Source organism: Nyctereutes procyonoides, unplaced genomic scaffold (assembly GCF_905146905.1).
Source record: "Nyctereutes procyonoides isolate TBG_1078 unplaced genomic scaffold, NYPRO_anot_genome, whole genome shotgun sequence".
In the NCBI taxonomy this organism is placed as follows: Eukaryota; Metazoa; Chordata; class Mammalia; order Carnivora; family Canidae; genus Nyctereutes; species Nyctereutes procyonoides.
Window position 1 is genome coordinate 3,147,473 of NW_026575040.1, and position 15,668 is coordinate 3,163,140.

Below are 15,668 nucleotides of genomic sequence, written 5' to 3' on the forward strand. Positions count from 1 at the left end.
GAGGGAGGAGAAGAGATGGAAGCTGGAGCTACAGCTGGAATGTTTATCTGCTCCCCTATTTCTATGCCTTTCCTCTTATACCTCCCTTCCTGGCCACTCCCTGTTTTGCAGAGGGATTCCACTGACACACGGCCAGCCCAGGCCCTGCCCTGTGGGCTGGTCAGGGCCACAGCACTCCCTCTTAATTCCTGTTTCTGTCTCCCGTTCTCCTCCACACAGGAAACCTCACTTCTAGGACTATCAAATCAGTGTGCTTTCAGCACTGATCCTACATGTGCACCCACCTCAACTCACCCCAGGGACTCACAGACCTTGTCAGTTGTCCATCATCCACTGAGCAGCCCTGTCCCAGACACACACGTGCGCACACGCGCAGGCACCTGCTTGGGCATGCACACACAGCTCCTCCGCTGAAGGTGCCAGCTTGTTCTGCAGAACCAGCCTTGCCAGGTTGGTTTTCTGCTCTCCATCATTTTGCCTGCTCTGTACTTTGTGTTATCTGGGACTTCTTTTGTGCAAGGTGCAGCAGTCTTGCCCCTATGAATCCCCCCACGGTCTTCTTCTCACTGGAGATGAAACAGAAACCAGGCAGTCCACACACGTGTGCACATGCACACACACACACACACACACACACAGCAACACCCCATCAGAGCCACAGTGTCCACCCACGGAGGATTTGGCACCCACACAACACACTCCACGTGCATGCCCTTGAGCTCCCTGGACTCCTGGAGCTTAGCCTGCAGAGAGCCACCCACCCTCCCTGCAAGCCCTCTCCACTCCTTCCAGCTTCCACCATCCCACGTGGTTTTACCCCCTCCACCCAGGAGTCGGAGGCGCCGCGGAGAAAGAGCAGGCGGCAAAATCACAGGACAGTCAAACCAACACGAAATCACACAAAGGATCCCAAAGGGAGGATCCTGGGGGCTCCTTCCTTCTGTGGTTTCCACCAGCATCCCCCAGGCTTCCTTCCTCTGTCCCCCCCCCCCCCAGAAAGAGTCAGCGAGCCCAGTTCAAATCGATTGTTTTATTGACTGTTTACATACAGACGCCTTTAGAAAAGGGCGCGGGCTCCGGAGGGGGCAGGGCGCTCCTCCGCCCCGGGCCGCACTTGTGCTGCGCTTTGCGGACGGGCCGGTCCCGACGCCCGACCCCCACCCACCCCCCACCCCCCGCCCCATCCCCGACGTTTACCTTCAAGAATGAAAACAGGACCCCGCCCCAGGCGCCGCGCCGAGTCCACCCTCCCTTCCGCCCCACCCCTGCCCGCCCGCCCCCCGCCCCCCTACACTACACGGTCACACTTTACGGAACACAGACTTCTGCTACGGAGCTCGCTCGGCTATAGGACTAGTCGCCGGGAGGGAGGGGGGCGGGTGGCCCAGGACCGAGCCTCTCTGGTCCGCATCCCGCCGCCCGGCGCGCTCGGCTTTGTGCTGCGACCTGGGGCGCGGCCCGGGGACCGCCCTGGACTTCCTTTGCACCCCCCTCCCCCAACCTGGAAAAGCAGGTCTGGGCTGCGGGCAGCAGCGGAGGTGGAGGTGGAGAGCTCCGAGCGCCGGGACCCCAACTCACCCACAACGAAACTCCCCCAGGACCAAGCCCGCGGCTCCGCGGCGCCTTAAGTTAGGAGGAGGAGGGAGAGAATGGGGTTCCCCCACGCGTCCCAGGGGCTGGGAAGGGGGTGTTAGCACCAGACCCGGAGTGTCGCTGTCTTTGGGGGCGGGGGGACAAAAACAGAAACAAAAAAACACAACGAAAATATGAAAATCGGAGGCGGAGCTGAAAGGCGCCCCAGGAACCGGGCTGGGCTCCAGCCCGTCAGCAGGTTGGGGGGATGGGGGCACCGAAGGGTTTGCTTCCCCGGTCGGAAGCGGGCTTCCAAACTAAGACTAGGGAGTTGCCACCAAAGTCCTGGCTTCTGGGACGTGCACCCCAGAAAGGACGGAGTGGGGGTCCAGGCGGGACCCTGCAGCGCTCCGCGCAAGGGGCTTCTGCTTAGGGTCCGGGCTGACCCCTGGCCGCAGCGTTGCCACCAGACGCTCCCCACGTCGCCTCGGTTTCCTCGGGTTCCAGGGCCCACGGCAGGCAGGAGCATCACACTTTGCAGATAACAATTGCGGTGGGAATGGAGAGGCGCGGACATGGCTTCAGGGGCGGCAGGTGGGGTGTCAGAGGGAGGGCAGCGCGGGTACTGTGCTTGCCACGGAGGGGCACTGGGTCCGCCAGGTAGTGGGGGGCCAGGGACCGGTGAAGTCGTCCCCCTCCCCACTAGAGGTCCCCGGTAGTGAAGGTCGGGGATGGTAAAGGGGCGGAATAAGTGAAGGTTGCAGGACGGGGTGGGGGTGGGCAGCGCCCTGCCAGCCCGGGGCTTCTGCTCCGGGCACCCAAGGTGGGGGACGGGAATGGGCGGGCCCTCGGCGCTGGGGGTTCAGCCTGCCGTCTGCTTGTAGTTGCCATTAATTTCCTGGGCGATGTTGACCGCCTCAGCGCCCAGGGGCAGCCGATCACTGTACTCGGAGCCCGCCTCGAACTCCTCTTGGTTGGCCTTGGACTGGGACTCCGCCAGCGAGCAGGCCGCCAGGCTCTCCTCCCTCTGCAGGTCCCCGCCTGGGTCCCCCTGCTCCGCGTCTTCGTCCAGGCCCTCCCCGGAGGCCTCCTCTGGCCCCCCCGCGTCTGCCCCGCCTCCAGCGGGGTAGCTTTTCTCGGACTCGAGGTAGGAGGCACGCGGGTCAAAGTCGGCGGCGATGCGTTTCTCCATGGGGTCAGGGGCCTGTGGCCGCAGGATTAGACGGTAGGGCTTACCTGGGTGTTTGGCCAAGAGGTGGCAGCAGGCGGCGCCCAGCAGGGGCACGGTGGCCAGCACCAGGAGGAACACGCTCACCGCCACGATCACCAGCAGGGAGGGCAGCTCTTTCTTGGTGGCGAACACCACCTGCACGTGGCAGGCCTCCCCTGCTAGCGCCAGGCACACGGAGTAGTTAGTGCCGGGCCGCAGGCCGCGGAACCAGTAGGCGTTGACCCCCTCCTCCACGCGCGACCACTGCACGGCCGCGCCGCCCCCGGCTGGACACAGGTAGAGCAGGCGCAGCGGCCTCCGGCCGGGCCGCCCGGGGCCCCCGGGCCCGGATCCCCAGCGCGCCGCCAGCGGCGTCAGCTGCACCCGAGCCTCGCGCTCCGCCACGTCCAGCGCGATGACCCCCAGCTCGAAGACGTGCTGCTTGAGCTCCGAGCTCTGGTTGAACGCGTGGTTGGACACGTACCGCGAGGGGTCCCCGTGGCCGCAGCGCTGCTCCTCCACTGGGTGCGCGGAGACCTGGTCCTCCGCCTCCTCCCCCTCACCTGCCTCCGCCTCCTCCTCCTCCGGCCCCGCCTCCGCCTCCCCGAGGGCAACCCGGGCCAGGCCTTGGCCTTTGACTTTGCCCTCGGGCTTGGACGGTAGAACGCTGTTGCCTCGGCCTTTGGCTGTGGACTTGCGCTCAGAAGCAGGGGCCTGCCCTTCAGAGTCTCCCCCAGCGCCGGGAGCGTGCTTGGGGGGGCCAGCAGCCGCCACCGCCACGCGGAGGGACGTGGAGTTGGCGCCCAGCTCATTGTGGGCACGGCAGGTGTAGATGCCCGCTTCCTTGGCACTCAGGAGGGGCACCAAGAGGGAACCGTTGGTGAGGGCCAGGAATCGGGGGTTGGCTGGAGGTGCGGGCCACGCGGGTGCTGGAGTGGGGGTTGGGGCCTCCGTCTGGGTCGGCCCGTCCCCATCTCCTTCCTCCTCCCTGTACTCTGCCCCAAGCCCCTCGTCCTCCCCGCTCCGGACGGGAGGCTCTAAGACTACGGTACCACCCGGGATCTGAAGTTGCCATTGGAGGCGGGGTGTGGGGTGTCCTTCCGCGACGCAGTGGAGCATGAGCGCCAGGCCCGCGGGCAACGGGCTGCCCGGAGCCTCAGGCGGCGGCTCCGCACTCAGCCGCACGCTGGGTGGGACACAGGACAGGGCGGGCAGGCGGTGCACCGGCACCCCCTGCAGCGCCGGAGGCGAGGCACACGCAATGGAGTCGGGCTCGGGTAAGGAGACCCTGGTGCTTGCGGCCCAGGTCTGCAGCCACACGAGGCTGCAGCCGCAGTGGAAGGGGTTGTGATACAGTTGCAGATGCGACAGCGCGCTCAAGGCATCGAAGGTGCCAGGAGCCAGAGTACGCAGGCGGTTGTTGTTGATGCGCAGGGAGCGCAGGTCGGGCAGTGCCCCAAGGGCGTCCCGGGGCAGCGAGCCCAAGCGATTGTGGTTCATTTTGAGCAGCTGCAGCGCGCTCAGGTTACGCAGGTCGCTCCACGGAAAGCTGGATATGAGGTTGTGGCTGAGGTCGAGGTTCTTGAGCTGGCTCAGCACCGCCAGCGCGCCCGGCTCCACCGTGCGCACCTCATTGTGGGCCAGCCACAGCGACGTGACCTGGGTGACGTCGGCGAAGGCCCCACGCCGCAGCACTGTGATCTTGTTGGCGGACAGGCTAAGCGTGGTCACGTTGGCCGGCAGTCCCTCGGGCACCTCGCGCAGCTCCTTGTACGCGCAGTCGGCGAACTGGTGCGCGTACTTGTCCACGCAGGCGCAAGGCTCTGGGCACGCTGCAGCCACTCCTAGCAGAGCCCAGGCCAGCCACAGGGCCCGCACAGGCACCATCGCGGAATCTGCTGGTGGAAGCCAGGGGAAGAGGGGAGAAGGTGACTCAGGAGCCCGGCTTCCCTCCCCCTATTAAGTACTGTCTGCGCAAACACATCTAGGGCAGGCCCTAGGGCTCCAGTAACCTCCTCTGGGCTCAGGAGTATCTCTTGGACACGAGTGGGGCTCGATCAAAGTCTCAGGATCCACTGCATGCTCTCTCTCAGGACTCTGACTTCCTCTTCTAGCGGCCTCGGACCTCGATTTTCCCCCCTACTCTTTGAATCTGGCACCAGACCTCTTAGAGGCTCAGTGGCTCGCCTGTCTGCACTGGGCTCTGCCCTCACCCCGGTGTGTGTGTGTGTGTCTAAGCCTTCGTTTAACTCCTTGGCAGGGAACCACAGTAAAAGTATTTTTGTCCGTGACCTGTTGTCCTTCCTGGAACTGTGTGTCCCATGCACAGCGCTCGCACACGCGACCATACGAGCAGACAACAATACAAACACGCGCTGGGCACCGCCATCAAATCAAGTCCTGCAGGGTTTAGAGGTTCCCAGCCCATTTGCTAGCATACACACACAAAGACACCCAGGCGTGGACACACTGCACCCTGGAGACTTCATTGTTCTTTCGGCTGAACCTAGCTTTTGCACAGCGTTCTCCCTCGCGGCGCTCTCCTGTTCATTGTGCAGCTGAGCTGACAGACACAAGGACACAAGTCCTCGCACGAACCGACCCACACGCGGGCACACGCGCGCACGCTTGCATGCACAAAAGCCCTCCGCTGAGGCTGAAATCCCAGCGGACCAGCAATGCCCAGAACTTGCAGCGGTGGTGGGAGGCGACCCGGGCAGCAGACCCGACGGCGCCCCTCCCTCAGACACCCAAGCACTCTGCCCTGGGCGGCAGCTCCCTGGGACGCGGGAGAACCGAGGTTGCTGGGTCAACTTCCTTCTGAGAGAGGAGGTCCTCCCCCACGCCTGGACCAGGATCCTTGAGGAGGTTGTCACTAAAGATGCCTCCTCCCATCCCCTAGAGCCCAGGCGGCTCCCAGAGGGCGTGGGGTCCCCAAGCTGCAGGTGACGGGCTGCCACTAGCTAAGGAAGCCAGAGACGGTCCGGAATCTGCCCCTTTTCTGCAGCTCTGATGCCTTAGCATCCCTCAACACCCTCCCCCCCCCAATTAAACCTTCTCATCCGCAGCCACCCAAACGCCTGCTGCTCCCACCTGGGGTTCTGGGACGGTAGGGCTGAGCCCCTCCCACACGACCCTCTTTGGGAACCTGGGTTCCCCACGCCGCCTTTGCTCCCAGGGGAGGCCCCCTCCCCACCCCTCCTGGTCTCCCTCTGACGGCACAAGCGGATTACGGGACCCCAGGTGGGACCTACCTACACCCGGGGCGAGGTTGTGGGGCATCCCCAGGCTTACCCGCTGCTCGCCGACCCTCCGCTCGCTGCCCTCGGGCTGCAACCCCTGCTCCGGACGGGAGGTCTGGGGGCCAGGCCACTACCCAAGGGCGCTTTCCACATCTGTTGCTGTGGGAAAGACCGGGGAGGGCGGAGAAGGGGCCAGGTGAGAGTGGGCAGCTCCCGGGCCCTGAGGTCCCGCTTCAGTTTTTCCTTTCGCGTCCGTTCCCCCCACGTCTGGCTGGCTGCACACTGGAGTCCTCGCGCGCTCCCGGCTGGGCGGCCACGCGCACAGCCTCTCCCACCTCCCGCATGGGCCGCATTTGTTAAAGCCGCAGCGGCTCTCCCCGAGGCTGAGCCGCGCGGGTCCCCAGGGTGCCCCCGCGCGCACCGCCCTCCTCCGGCTCTCCCCGGTTCCCCGCACACCCAGACCCACGGCCCCCCACGTTCACACACCGGGCAGACATTGCCACTATGCCTAATCACACCGCCCCCCACATCCAAACACATTAGTGCAGACACACACGGACCCTTCACACCCTCCACGCAGTCGACCTTCACATGTTCGAATTCTTTATCATCATGTAATAATAACCGAGGCAGTGTGTGGAGGCCTCTCTACCTTCACACACCTTTTCAAAGGCTCACCTTCGCCCGGGACGCTCACCATTGCCCCCCCCTCCCCGCCACGCGCACACACACACATTCACGCTCACTCACCCTCACGCGCGGGTCCCGCCGGGGCCGGGGAGCTTCGCTGCTAATTGAATGCCAGCCGCTTTTACGCCCAGCAACACGTGAGACAAACCATCTTTGAGGAATTTGGGGGAAGGCGAGGCGCACGACCGGAGGGGGGGGCGTGTCTTTGCCTTTAAACTCTTTCTGCAAACGCGGGCCGCGCCGCCGGCGGACCTGAACTAGGACCTGCTGAGCTGCGCGCAGCCGGGCGCGCGCGGACCCTTCCTTCCCGCACCCCCCTCCCCACTAGCAGCCTCCTCCCCGAAGCCACGTTCAACACGATGCATAATTGATAGTGTTAGCAGAGCGCCTCGCCCTCCCTGCTATTTTTTGCTTGGATCTGGGTAGATGCGAGCCCTGGTCTCCCCCGCCCCCCGCCTGTCCAACCGGGAGACCGGAGCGCACGACCCGCGGGGCGCGCGGGGAGGTGACGCCTACACCCCAGCCCGCCGCCGCCCCTGCCCTGCCGTTTACGCCCTAATCTTTGGGTCTGGATTTCCGTGGCTGGAGCAGCGCGCGAAGCCCACCGCCCAGCCTGCAGCCTGGGCGCACGGCCCGGTGCGCGGGGAGCTCGGTACCGGCCTACGCCTCCCTCCCCCGGGGCGGCCTGGGCGCACCCCGGCGCCTTACCGTCAGCTCTTGGCAGCTACCGGGGAGGGGGGCACCGGGGCAGAGCGGCAGGCAGCAGCGCCCCAGGGATGGTTACAAAACGTCTGCTCCTCCTGAGCCGTGTGGGCTGGGAACTTCAGGCCCGAGCCTCTCTCGCCGTCCCTCCCTCGCCAACGTCTTCACAGCCTCTCCGGCAAACCGTCAACCCCACGCACTAGCCCCCAAGCCTCCGCGGCCGCCACCGCCAGCGTGTCTCACACCCTCACACAACAGCCGGCCTCAGCAGATTCGAATACTCGCTGTTCCCGACTCTCGCTCCCTGTCTCTGGCGAAACCCCGACATTTCTTTTAGCGACGAGGAGGTGGAGGCGCAGGAATGTCGAGGCATTTGGCTGGAACTCGATGTGTAGCTCCTGCCTGCCCATAGCAGCCCTGGAGACAGAGCTGGCGGCCAGAATGGGGAAGGGGATGCAGGCTCCGGGAGACCCCGGGGGACACCCCCCACCCCGCCCTTCCTTCCCGGTCCTTTCCCTGGACGCTGCGCGCTCTCGGGGCGCCCGGTCCCCGAGCCCTCATCCCAGGCCGGGTGCGGGGGTTCTCTGGCGGTGGGTCGATGGCGCGGGTTTGGGGCCTCTGAGATCAATCTCCGGATTTGAGTGTTGAGCATTTTAATGAGCCAAGGAAGTGGGGAAGGGAGACGGACGAGGAGCTTTGCAGCTACACGGGCTGCCCAACCGGCGCTCCGAGAATCCTTTGTAAATTAAATATGAACCGACCCGCGCGCGCTCAGCATCCCTCTCTCTCTCCTCCTCCTGCGGGGGCTGCAGGCGGCCCAACGGGCTGGGACCGGCCCGGCTCCTTCGGACCAGGATTGCCAACCCAGAATGTCACTCCACCTGCCTGGGCCTGACGACCTAGGGGGGAGTACAGGGCGCCCTGAGAGCGATGGAGTCTTCCAGGAGGGTTGGAGGGGTGAGGGCGCCTGGGCTCCGCAGTCTGGGGCCGAGTCCCTGCGGTTGGGCCAGGGAGTGGTGCAGCGGGAGGGTCCGGTGCAACCTCTTTGTCCGTGGAGCCAGGGCGGCGTGTTGGGAACGCGCAGGGGGGCGGTTCTGCGACCTCGGTTCTGGAAGAGGGGTCCCGGAGGCGGGGGGCCCGCAGCAAGGATGGGCAGGCAGGGCCCGGGGCGCGGGTCTGGGAGACGTCCCGGGGCGCGGGGGAGGGGCGCCTGCCCTAGAGGCGGGGGCCGAAGCTCGGGCGGGAGGCGCCCTGCTTGTGGAACTTTCCACCCAGCTTTCACCTTTCTTGTGGTTCTTTTTGGCTTGGTCGAGGAGGCGGACAGGTAGGCGGGCGGGTGAGGGACAACCTGGAAGCGCTGATGGAATGGAAGGCGGAGGCTGGGGAGCAGAAGGGGGAATGGGCTGGCTCATCCTCCGCGGAGAGCCTCCCGGAACCGCAGGGACCCGCCCCGCCAGCGTCCCGGGAACCCTCGGGGCCCGCGGGCCACGCAGGACCCCCTTTTCCGTGGCTTGCTTGCCAGGGATGCAGAAGCCAGAGGATTCGGCGGGGAGACGGGGCTCCGGGGCCAGGAGGGCGGCCAAGGATGCGGTGGTCACCCAGGCGAGGGACCGGCCGCCCGCGGGCCCCTGCGACCCCCGTGGGGGAGAAGCTAGCGCTTCTGTGCCCCGAGCCCCCGTGGGGAGAGACGCCCCTTACCCCCGCCTGCGACCCCGGAGCGCCCAGTGCCTGCCCTGCCGGGGCAGAGTCCGCCGAGGCCGGAGCCGGGAGCCACGCCTGCAGGATCAGCCTGGGGCCCCGCCGGGAGAGGACCGCGCGTTCCCCCCGGGGCGGCCGGGGCGCGGGAGCTGGCGTGCGGTCTGTAGGGTGAATGATGCTACAGTTGCGAGGGGCCCGGGAGCCCGAGCAGCGAACACCCCACCCCCGCCGCCTCCCACGTCCTTGATCGTTAAAGAAACAGGCACCTAATCAGGTGCGTGGAAGTAGGTAGGCGGGGAGGAGGGATTCAAGGTTCTCAGCCGCCAGGGGTGGGGGGAGGGGGGCGGGTTCCAGAATGGGATTCTGTAGCATCCCCGGCTCAGGCTTCTGGACCAGGATGGGGGCCGGACCCTCGACAGGCCCCCCCCGCCCCCCGGCAGCTGTGGCTCCAGGCAGGTCTTTGCGGATCGACTTCTGACTGCAGACTTCGCGGACCCGCGTGGTCCAGAGGGTGAGGACGGTTGCAAGCCCGCGGCCCCCCGCGCTGGTTCCCGCCGCTCCGTGGGCGCCGGGTCCCGGTCCCGGGCCTGGTCCGTGCGCGCCCCCTGCTGGACACGGTGTGCAGGGCGCAGAGGCCGGGGCCGGGTCCCAGAGGGGCACGCGCCCCCAGGGCACCGCAGCTTTCCTTCTCAAGCCCACCCAGTCTCGCCCAGGGCGTCTGCAGCCTCCTGTCCGCTGCCCACCACACGCGCCCCATTGAGTACCAGCACGTTCCAGTGCTCTCAGTTCTCCCGGGAGGGAGGAAATCTTCCTGTCTGCCTTCCTCACCCACACCCCCCACCCACCCCTGGTGGGATGAGCCCATTCTCTTTGAGTCTTATAGGAGGGTTCTAGAACACAGTCCTTAAGCCTTATGACTTTGTCAGGGACCTAAAATGTCCGAGATCTGGAAAAGAAAATCTGCTGGCTCTAAAAGCTGGGGAAACCCCCTGAGAGTCGGAAGTCGTAGATGTTTAATAGGAAAAAGTTCAGGACTTTTCTAACACGGTGTGAACGATCCAGTTACCCCTGCACTCAAGAGTCGTATGTGCCCTCGTATTTAGTGTGGCATGTGAGTGACTTAAGGGATGTGGGACGGCCTCGAGAGGCAGAAAGCGGGGACCCAGGAGGGCATCAAATCCTCCCTGCATCACAGCGGCTCAGGAGTTCTTCCCACAGCTGCCCTCCAACCAGGGTCTCCAGAACACTCACCGCTCCCGCCTTGCAGCTCCCACCTTGCACTCCGCAGTGTACCTCCCGGCCTCCCAACACACACACTCACACAGTGCTCCTACCCCCCCCCCCCCCCCCCCCCCCCCCCCCCCCCCCCGAGAAGCAGCTTTCTTTTTTCTAATTTCCAGCAAAAAAGCTCCCCCACCTGGGAAGCCAGTTCCCCTTGAGGATAGCTCCTCCCACCTGCCAGCTCTCCTTCCCCTCCTACACCCTCCATGGAGTGGTCAAGAGGAAAGGTTTCTTTTTTTTTTTTTTTTTTTTTTTTTTTTAAGAGGAAAGGTTTCAACAGCAGACTCCACCAGGTACCAGCTGTGTGACCTTGGCCAAGTTACTTTACCTCTCTGTGTCTGGGGTTGGGGAACCGGCATAAATAAGAATAGCTATTGTGTTAAGTGGCTGTGAGGATTCAGTGAGTCAATGCATGCAAATCGCATAGTACCTGGCACTTAGTGCTCAGAAACGACTAATTTTTTCCAACAATAGCCAGAATTAGCCATTATTATTGCCTCCCAGAGTTGGGTACAGGTATGATGAGATGTTCTGTTACACCTGCTCCCACATGCTTGTGTCCCCCCCCCCCAGCCTGCTCCATAGGAAGAAGGACCTTGGCCCTGCCCCCATGTGTCTCTCTTTCCTCCCTCCGCCCCTACCCCCATGGCATGGGTCGCAATCAGAATTACTATTACGATTTGTAAAGCTCTGTAGTCTCAGATACTGAAACTCAGATTCTCATGCTTGTAGCTGTCACCAGTGTGCCTGTTTGGAAAGAAAGACTTGCAGCTGCAGCCCTGGTGGAAGGTTTTTAATTAAAACCACAATCTGTTTAAGTATTTATTGGGCTCAGTGACTTCAATTACTTTCCGGGGAAAAACAAAACAAAACAAAAATCCACATTTGCATATGGGAAGACCTTTGATTTCAGAGGAAAGTAGCAACCTGTGGCAGTTTGCTGGAGGCCACTGGGAGGAATTTCCTGAATGGTTCAAATGAAGCTCGACTTATTAATAACCTGGGATCTAGTCCACAACCTTCCTCCTAGTGCTTTCATGAAATTAGCTTAACATGCTGGCAAGGCCCTTTATTGCCATCAAAATTAACGACGGCTCTTCCGGTGGCATCTCTTGTAATTATCTGGGTCTGTGCTTATCTCACTAAAAAGAGGGGGGAGCCCCTGCCTGGGAGAGGCAACACACCTGCCTGCGAGGGGCAGCGTGCTTAGCTCTTCTACTCAGCCCAGGCGAGACTGGTTCTCCCCAGAGTGAGGAGTCTGGGCAGCCTGCCCCTCCACAGTAGGGTGAAGCAGGGTAAAGGAGGGTTTCCATCTGCAGATAACAAAGTTCTCATCTCGAAGGGAGCAAGCAGGCCTGGCATCAGGGCTGGTTGGTTCAGTGGCCCAGTGACATCAGCAGGGCCCTCTCCTGCCCCTCTCCTCCGCCACCCTTAACGGGGCTCCGGCCTGAGTCTTGTGTTCCTTGATGCCCGTTGGAGGGCTTCGGCAGCAGCTGGGGTAACATGCTTGGTGGCGGCAGACTAGTGGGACAGAGGGACTGGATTCCCTTTCTACAAGCCACAGCCTCTCCTTAGGTCTTATCCACGCCTATTGGCTCAGGACCTCTCATCTGTGAGCCAATCAGTGGTAAAGGGGATCAAATTGATTGGCTGAGAGTAATCATCTAGCCCTGAAAAGGATGTTGAGGACTCAATCCCAAGATTATCTACAGGCAAGAAATCCTTTAAATCCAAGTGCTGGGGAATGGCATGATCGGAGTAATCTATAATTGTGTCAAACTGAATCGAAATGAAACTGACCGTAATTATATTAGATGCCATGTCAGACATTAAACCACATTAGACACCATATCTGGAGATCGGACCAGTCTATGTCCACCATCTGTGACCAGGATCAGGACGCAGTGCGCGACCAGGATTAGGGAGCTCTCTGGGGTAGGTATACGTACAAGCTAGCGAATTCTTTGCTTTCACAGAATTCTTGAAATGATAAAAATTTGTTCTTGGAAATGCCTGCGCTGGGATCCAAATGCCTGTGCTGGGATCCAAAGCTATTTTGGGAGCAGTAGAAGCTTGAGTCTTCAGTTGGATATTTATGAACAGGAGATGTTTATGAACTCAAAGATGTTCCTACATGACTTCACATCCTGAACATGTCGCCTGGTCCCACGGCAGAGAAGAGAGGCACTTTACTGTCGAGGTGGAAGACAAGGGGAAGAACTGTACCCTGGTCTTATGAAGAATGTGGAGGCAGCGCAAAGCTGCCAGCTTCACAGACTCCTTGTGTGACCTTAAGCGACTTCTGTCCTCCTCCTAGATGTCCATGCTTGTGAAGGTAGGAAAGTGGGCTGGGTTTGCTCGGAGGCCCTTCCAGTGCTGCTGCTCTCTGAGGCCTTGGCTCTTGGGTGCTGTGGCTTTAGAAGGAGCCAGTTTGCCGGTTGAACTGGAGCATCTAGGGAGCCTCTGCAGGCGCTTCCTGCAAGAAGAGGTCTTTGGAGAGTCTGGGAACCATTGCTTGCCCTCCCCCTCATGGCCCTGGAGGGCTTCTTTATTTTCCTTTCTCCACACTGCCTTATCTCTTGAGGTCATCAGCACACCTGGGCCAGGAGCTAACTCCTCCTCCCCAAAACTGCTCTCCATTGTTCTCAGGGCAGGGGGAGTCTTCTTGCTACAAAACACATCTGGAAGGCTCTTCCTGTAGTAGGATAAGTGAGACATCACTAGAAATTAAGTCTGATCACTCAGTATTTCAGGAGCCTGATACGTGGGCCCAGGAAGAAATGCCAAGGCTGCCAGGGGCTTCCTGACTGGAGAGGGCATGCAGAAGGAAGACACAACTCTTCATGCCCTTCTGGCCACTCCTCTCTGCTCTGCTCCCCTCAGGTCTCCATCTCCTGGTGCCCTTAGTAGTGCCTTCAGAAGCCACGTTTGCTGTGACCCCCTGAGGTCCCCCTGTGGCCCTCATCTGAGACCACAAGGGTCCGACCTGGGGTGAGCGGCTCCTCCTCCTTCATCCTCCAGGTGGAAAGCTCCTGGAGGGTCACCCAGAGCTTTCTCATCTCCTGTCCCCATCAAAGCCAGAACAGCACAGGATGGGGCACATGGTGGCATCAAATAAACTGAATGTCCTCTGGGATAGTCTCTCACTGACAACAGGCTCTTTGTTTTTGGAACCCATTTCCCAGAAGCAAAGCTGCGATAAGGATTCACACACATGCCCATTGACTGAGGAAATTTCTTAGCAGAAACTGGCAGGAGAAGGGAAGTAGGAGAGGAAGGGGAAGAAGCCAAGGCAGCGGTGTGATCTCAGGAAATCTCAGTGGAGGTCTGATCCCCGGGAGTTCTAGGCATAAATCACACCTCAGAGTCTATACTGATTGAGGCGGGGAAGCTCGCCTCCTCCATGGATGCACAGCAGCAGCGGTCAGACACTGCCTAAGGGCTGCTCCCGGAGATAGAAACTTCCAGGCACTTCACACACACACACACACACACACACACACACACACACACACACACGCTCGTGAAGCTTCTCTGAGATGCCTTCTCAGGGTAGTCTGGTCTAGGACAGGCCGAGCTTGGTGGCCAGTGCTGACCTTGCCTGTGGGGCCTGTTTCCCATCCAGAATCAGCCATCTGCCTGAGAGTCTCAAGGGCCTCCTAAACCACAGTGAGCGCGTGCGACTGCACCACTCGGCCTGTTCATAGAACCAGACTACCCAGAAGGCACTCAGAGAAGCTTCATGAGCGTGTGTGTGTGTGTGATGTGAGAGTAGGAGTGAGGTGTGAGGTGAGGTAAGTGACCGGAAGTTTCTATCATCCGGGAGCACCCCTTAGGCAGTGTCTTACCGCTGCTGGGCGAGGAGGGTGAGTGCATCCATGGATGAGGCGAGCTTCCCCGCCTCAACCAGTATAGACTCTGAGTGTGAGTTATGCCTAAAACTCCCGGGGATCATACCCTCCTGCGAGATTTCCGTAGATTTACACCGCTGCCGATTCTTCTTCCCCTTCCCTCTCCTACTTCCCTCACCCTGCCAGTTTCTGCTAAGGAAATTTCCTCAGTCTATGGGCATGTGGTGAATCCTTAAAATCCGCAGCTTTGCCTTTTGGGAAACTGGGTTCCAAAAACATAAGGAGCCTGTTGTCCAGTGAGAGACTATCCCAGAGACATTCTCACTCGTGTATATTTTGATCCACCATGTGCCCCACCTGTGCTGTTTCTGGCTATTGAAGGACAGGATATGAGAAAGCCTCTGGTGACCCTCCAGGAGCATTCCACCTGGAGGATGAAGGAGGAGATCCGCTCACCCCCCATAGGTCCCCCTGTGGCCCTCATCTGAGACCACAAGGGTCCGACCTGGGGTGAGCGGCTCCTCCTCCTTCATCCTCCAGGTGGAAAGCTCCTGGAGGGTCACCCAGAGCTTTCTCATCTCCTGTCCCCATCAAAGCCAGAACAGCACAGGATGGGGCACATGGTGGCATCAAATAAACTGAATGTCCTCTGGGATAGTCTCTCACTGACAACAGGCTCTTTGTTTTTGGAACCCATTTCCCAGAAGCAAAGCTGCGATAAGGATTCACACACATGCCCATTGACTGAGGAAATTTCTTAGCAGAAACTGGCAGGAGAAGGGAAGTAGGAGAGGAAGGGGAAGAAGCCAAGGCAGCGGTGTGATCTCAGGAAATCTCAGTGGAGGTCTGATCCCCGGGAGTTCTAGGCATAAATCACACCTCAGAGTCTATACTGATTGAGGCGGGGAAGCTCGCCTCCTCCATGGATGCACAGCAGCAGCGGTCAGACACTGCCTAAGGGCTGCTCCCGGAGATAGAAACTTCCAGGCACTTCACACACACACACACACACACACACACACACACACACACACACACGCTCGTGAAGCTTCTCTGAGATGCCTTCTCAGGGTAGTCTGGTCTAGGACAGGCCGAGCTTGGTGGCCAGTGCTGACCTTGCTGGTTAGGAGGCCCTTGAGACTCTCAGGCAGATGGCTGATTCTGGATGGGAAACAGGCCCCCACGCAGGTCTCCCGTATTAGCCCCTGTACCCCACTCCAGGGCTCCTGGGCCCCAGAAGCAGAGCCACCCCACGTGTGGGGAAGACTGAGGTGGTGCCCTATTGGAGCAGGTCCCAATGACTAACAGCATATCCCAGAGAGAGAGCATTCCTGCCAGGCAGCTGGCCAGGGCAGAGACGTGGAGGAAGGACATCCCTCCCTCAGGCGAGCCTCGGCATGTCCAATTCTGCACCCAGGTAAG

General features: G+C 61.1%; 1 protein-coding gene across 5 annotated transcripts; it reads right to left on the reverse strand.

Annotated features, from left to right (window-relative positions):
• Positions 1-1,283: 1,283 nt before the first annotated feature.
• ISLR2 (immunoglobulin superfamily containing leucine rich repeat 2) lies at positions 1,284-9,257 on the reverse strand. 5 transcript variants are annotated; one of them, XM_055320262.1, is made up of 4 exons: positions 7,423-7,440; positions 6,775-6,832; positions 6,037-6,183; positions 1,284-4,680 (listed from the first exon to the last, which is right to left on the reverse strand). In XM_055320262.1, exons 3-4 carry the CDS (start codon positions 6,062-6,064, stop codon positions 2,435-2,437), a joined length of 2,274 nt encoding a protein of 757 aa, XP_055176237.1. In that variant the 5' UTR covers positions 6,065-6,183; positions 6,775-6,832; positions 7,423-7,440; the 3' UTR covers positions 1,284-2,434. The 5 variants fall into 5 exon arrangements, with proteins under 5 accessions (XP_055176237.1, XP_055176239.1, XP_055176241.1 ...); XM_055320264.1 differs by lacking the exons at positions 6,775-6,832; positions 7,423-7,440 and adding an exon at positions 9,115-9,257 and having other exon boundaries at positions 6,077-6,183; XM_055320266.1 differs by lacking the exon at positions 7,423-7,440 and having other exon boundaries at positions 1,284-4,677; positions 6,077-6,183; positions 6,775-7,262.
• Between the last annotated feature and the right edge of the window lie 6,411 nt (positions 9,258-15,668).

Bases quoted from the DNA above. Each gene is read 5' to 3' on its own strand.
- ISLR2 (XM_055320262.1), bottom strand. From the start codon at position 6,064: ATGCCCCACAACCTCGCCCCGGGTGTAG. The intron at 4,681-6,036 runs GTAGGTCCCACC...GGCTTCCACCAG, and splicing joins CAACCTCGCCCCGGGTGTAG to CAGATTCCGCGATGGTGCCT.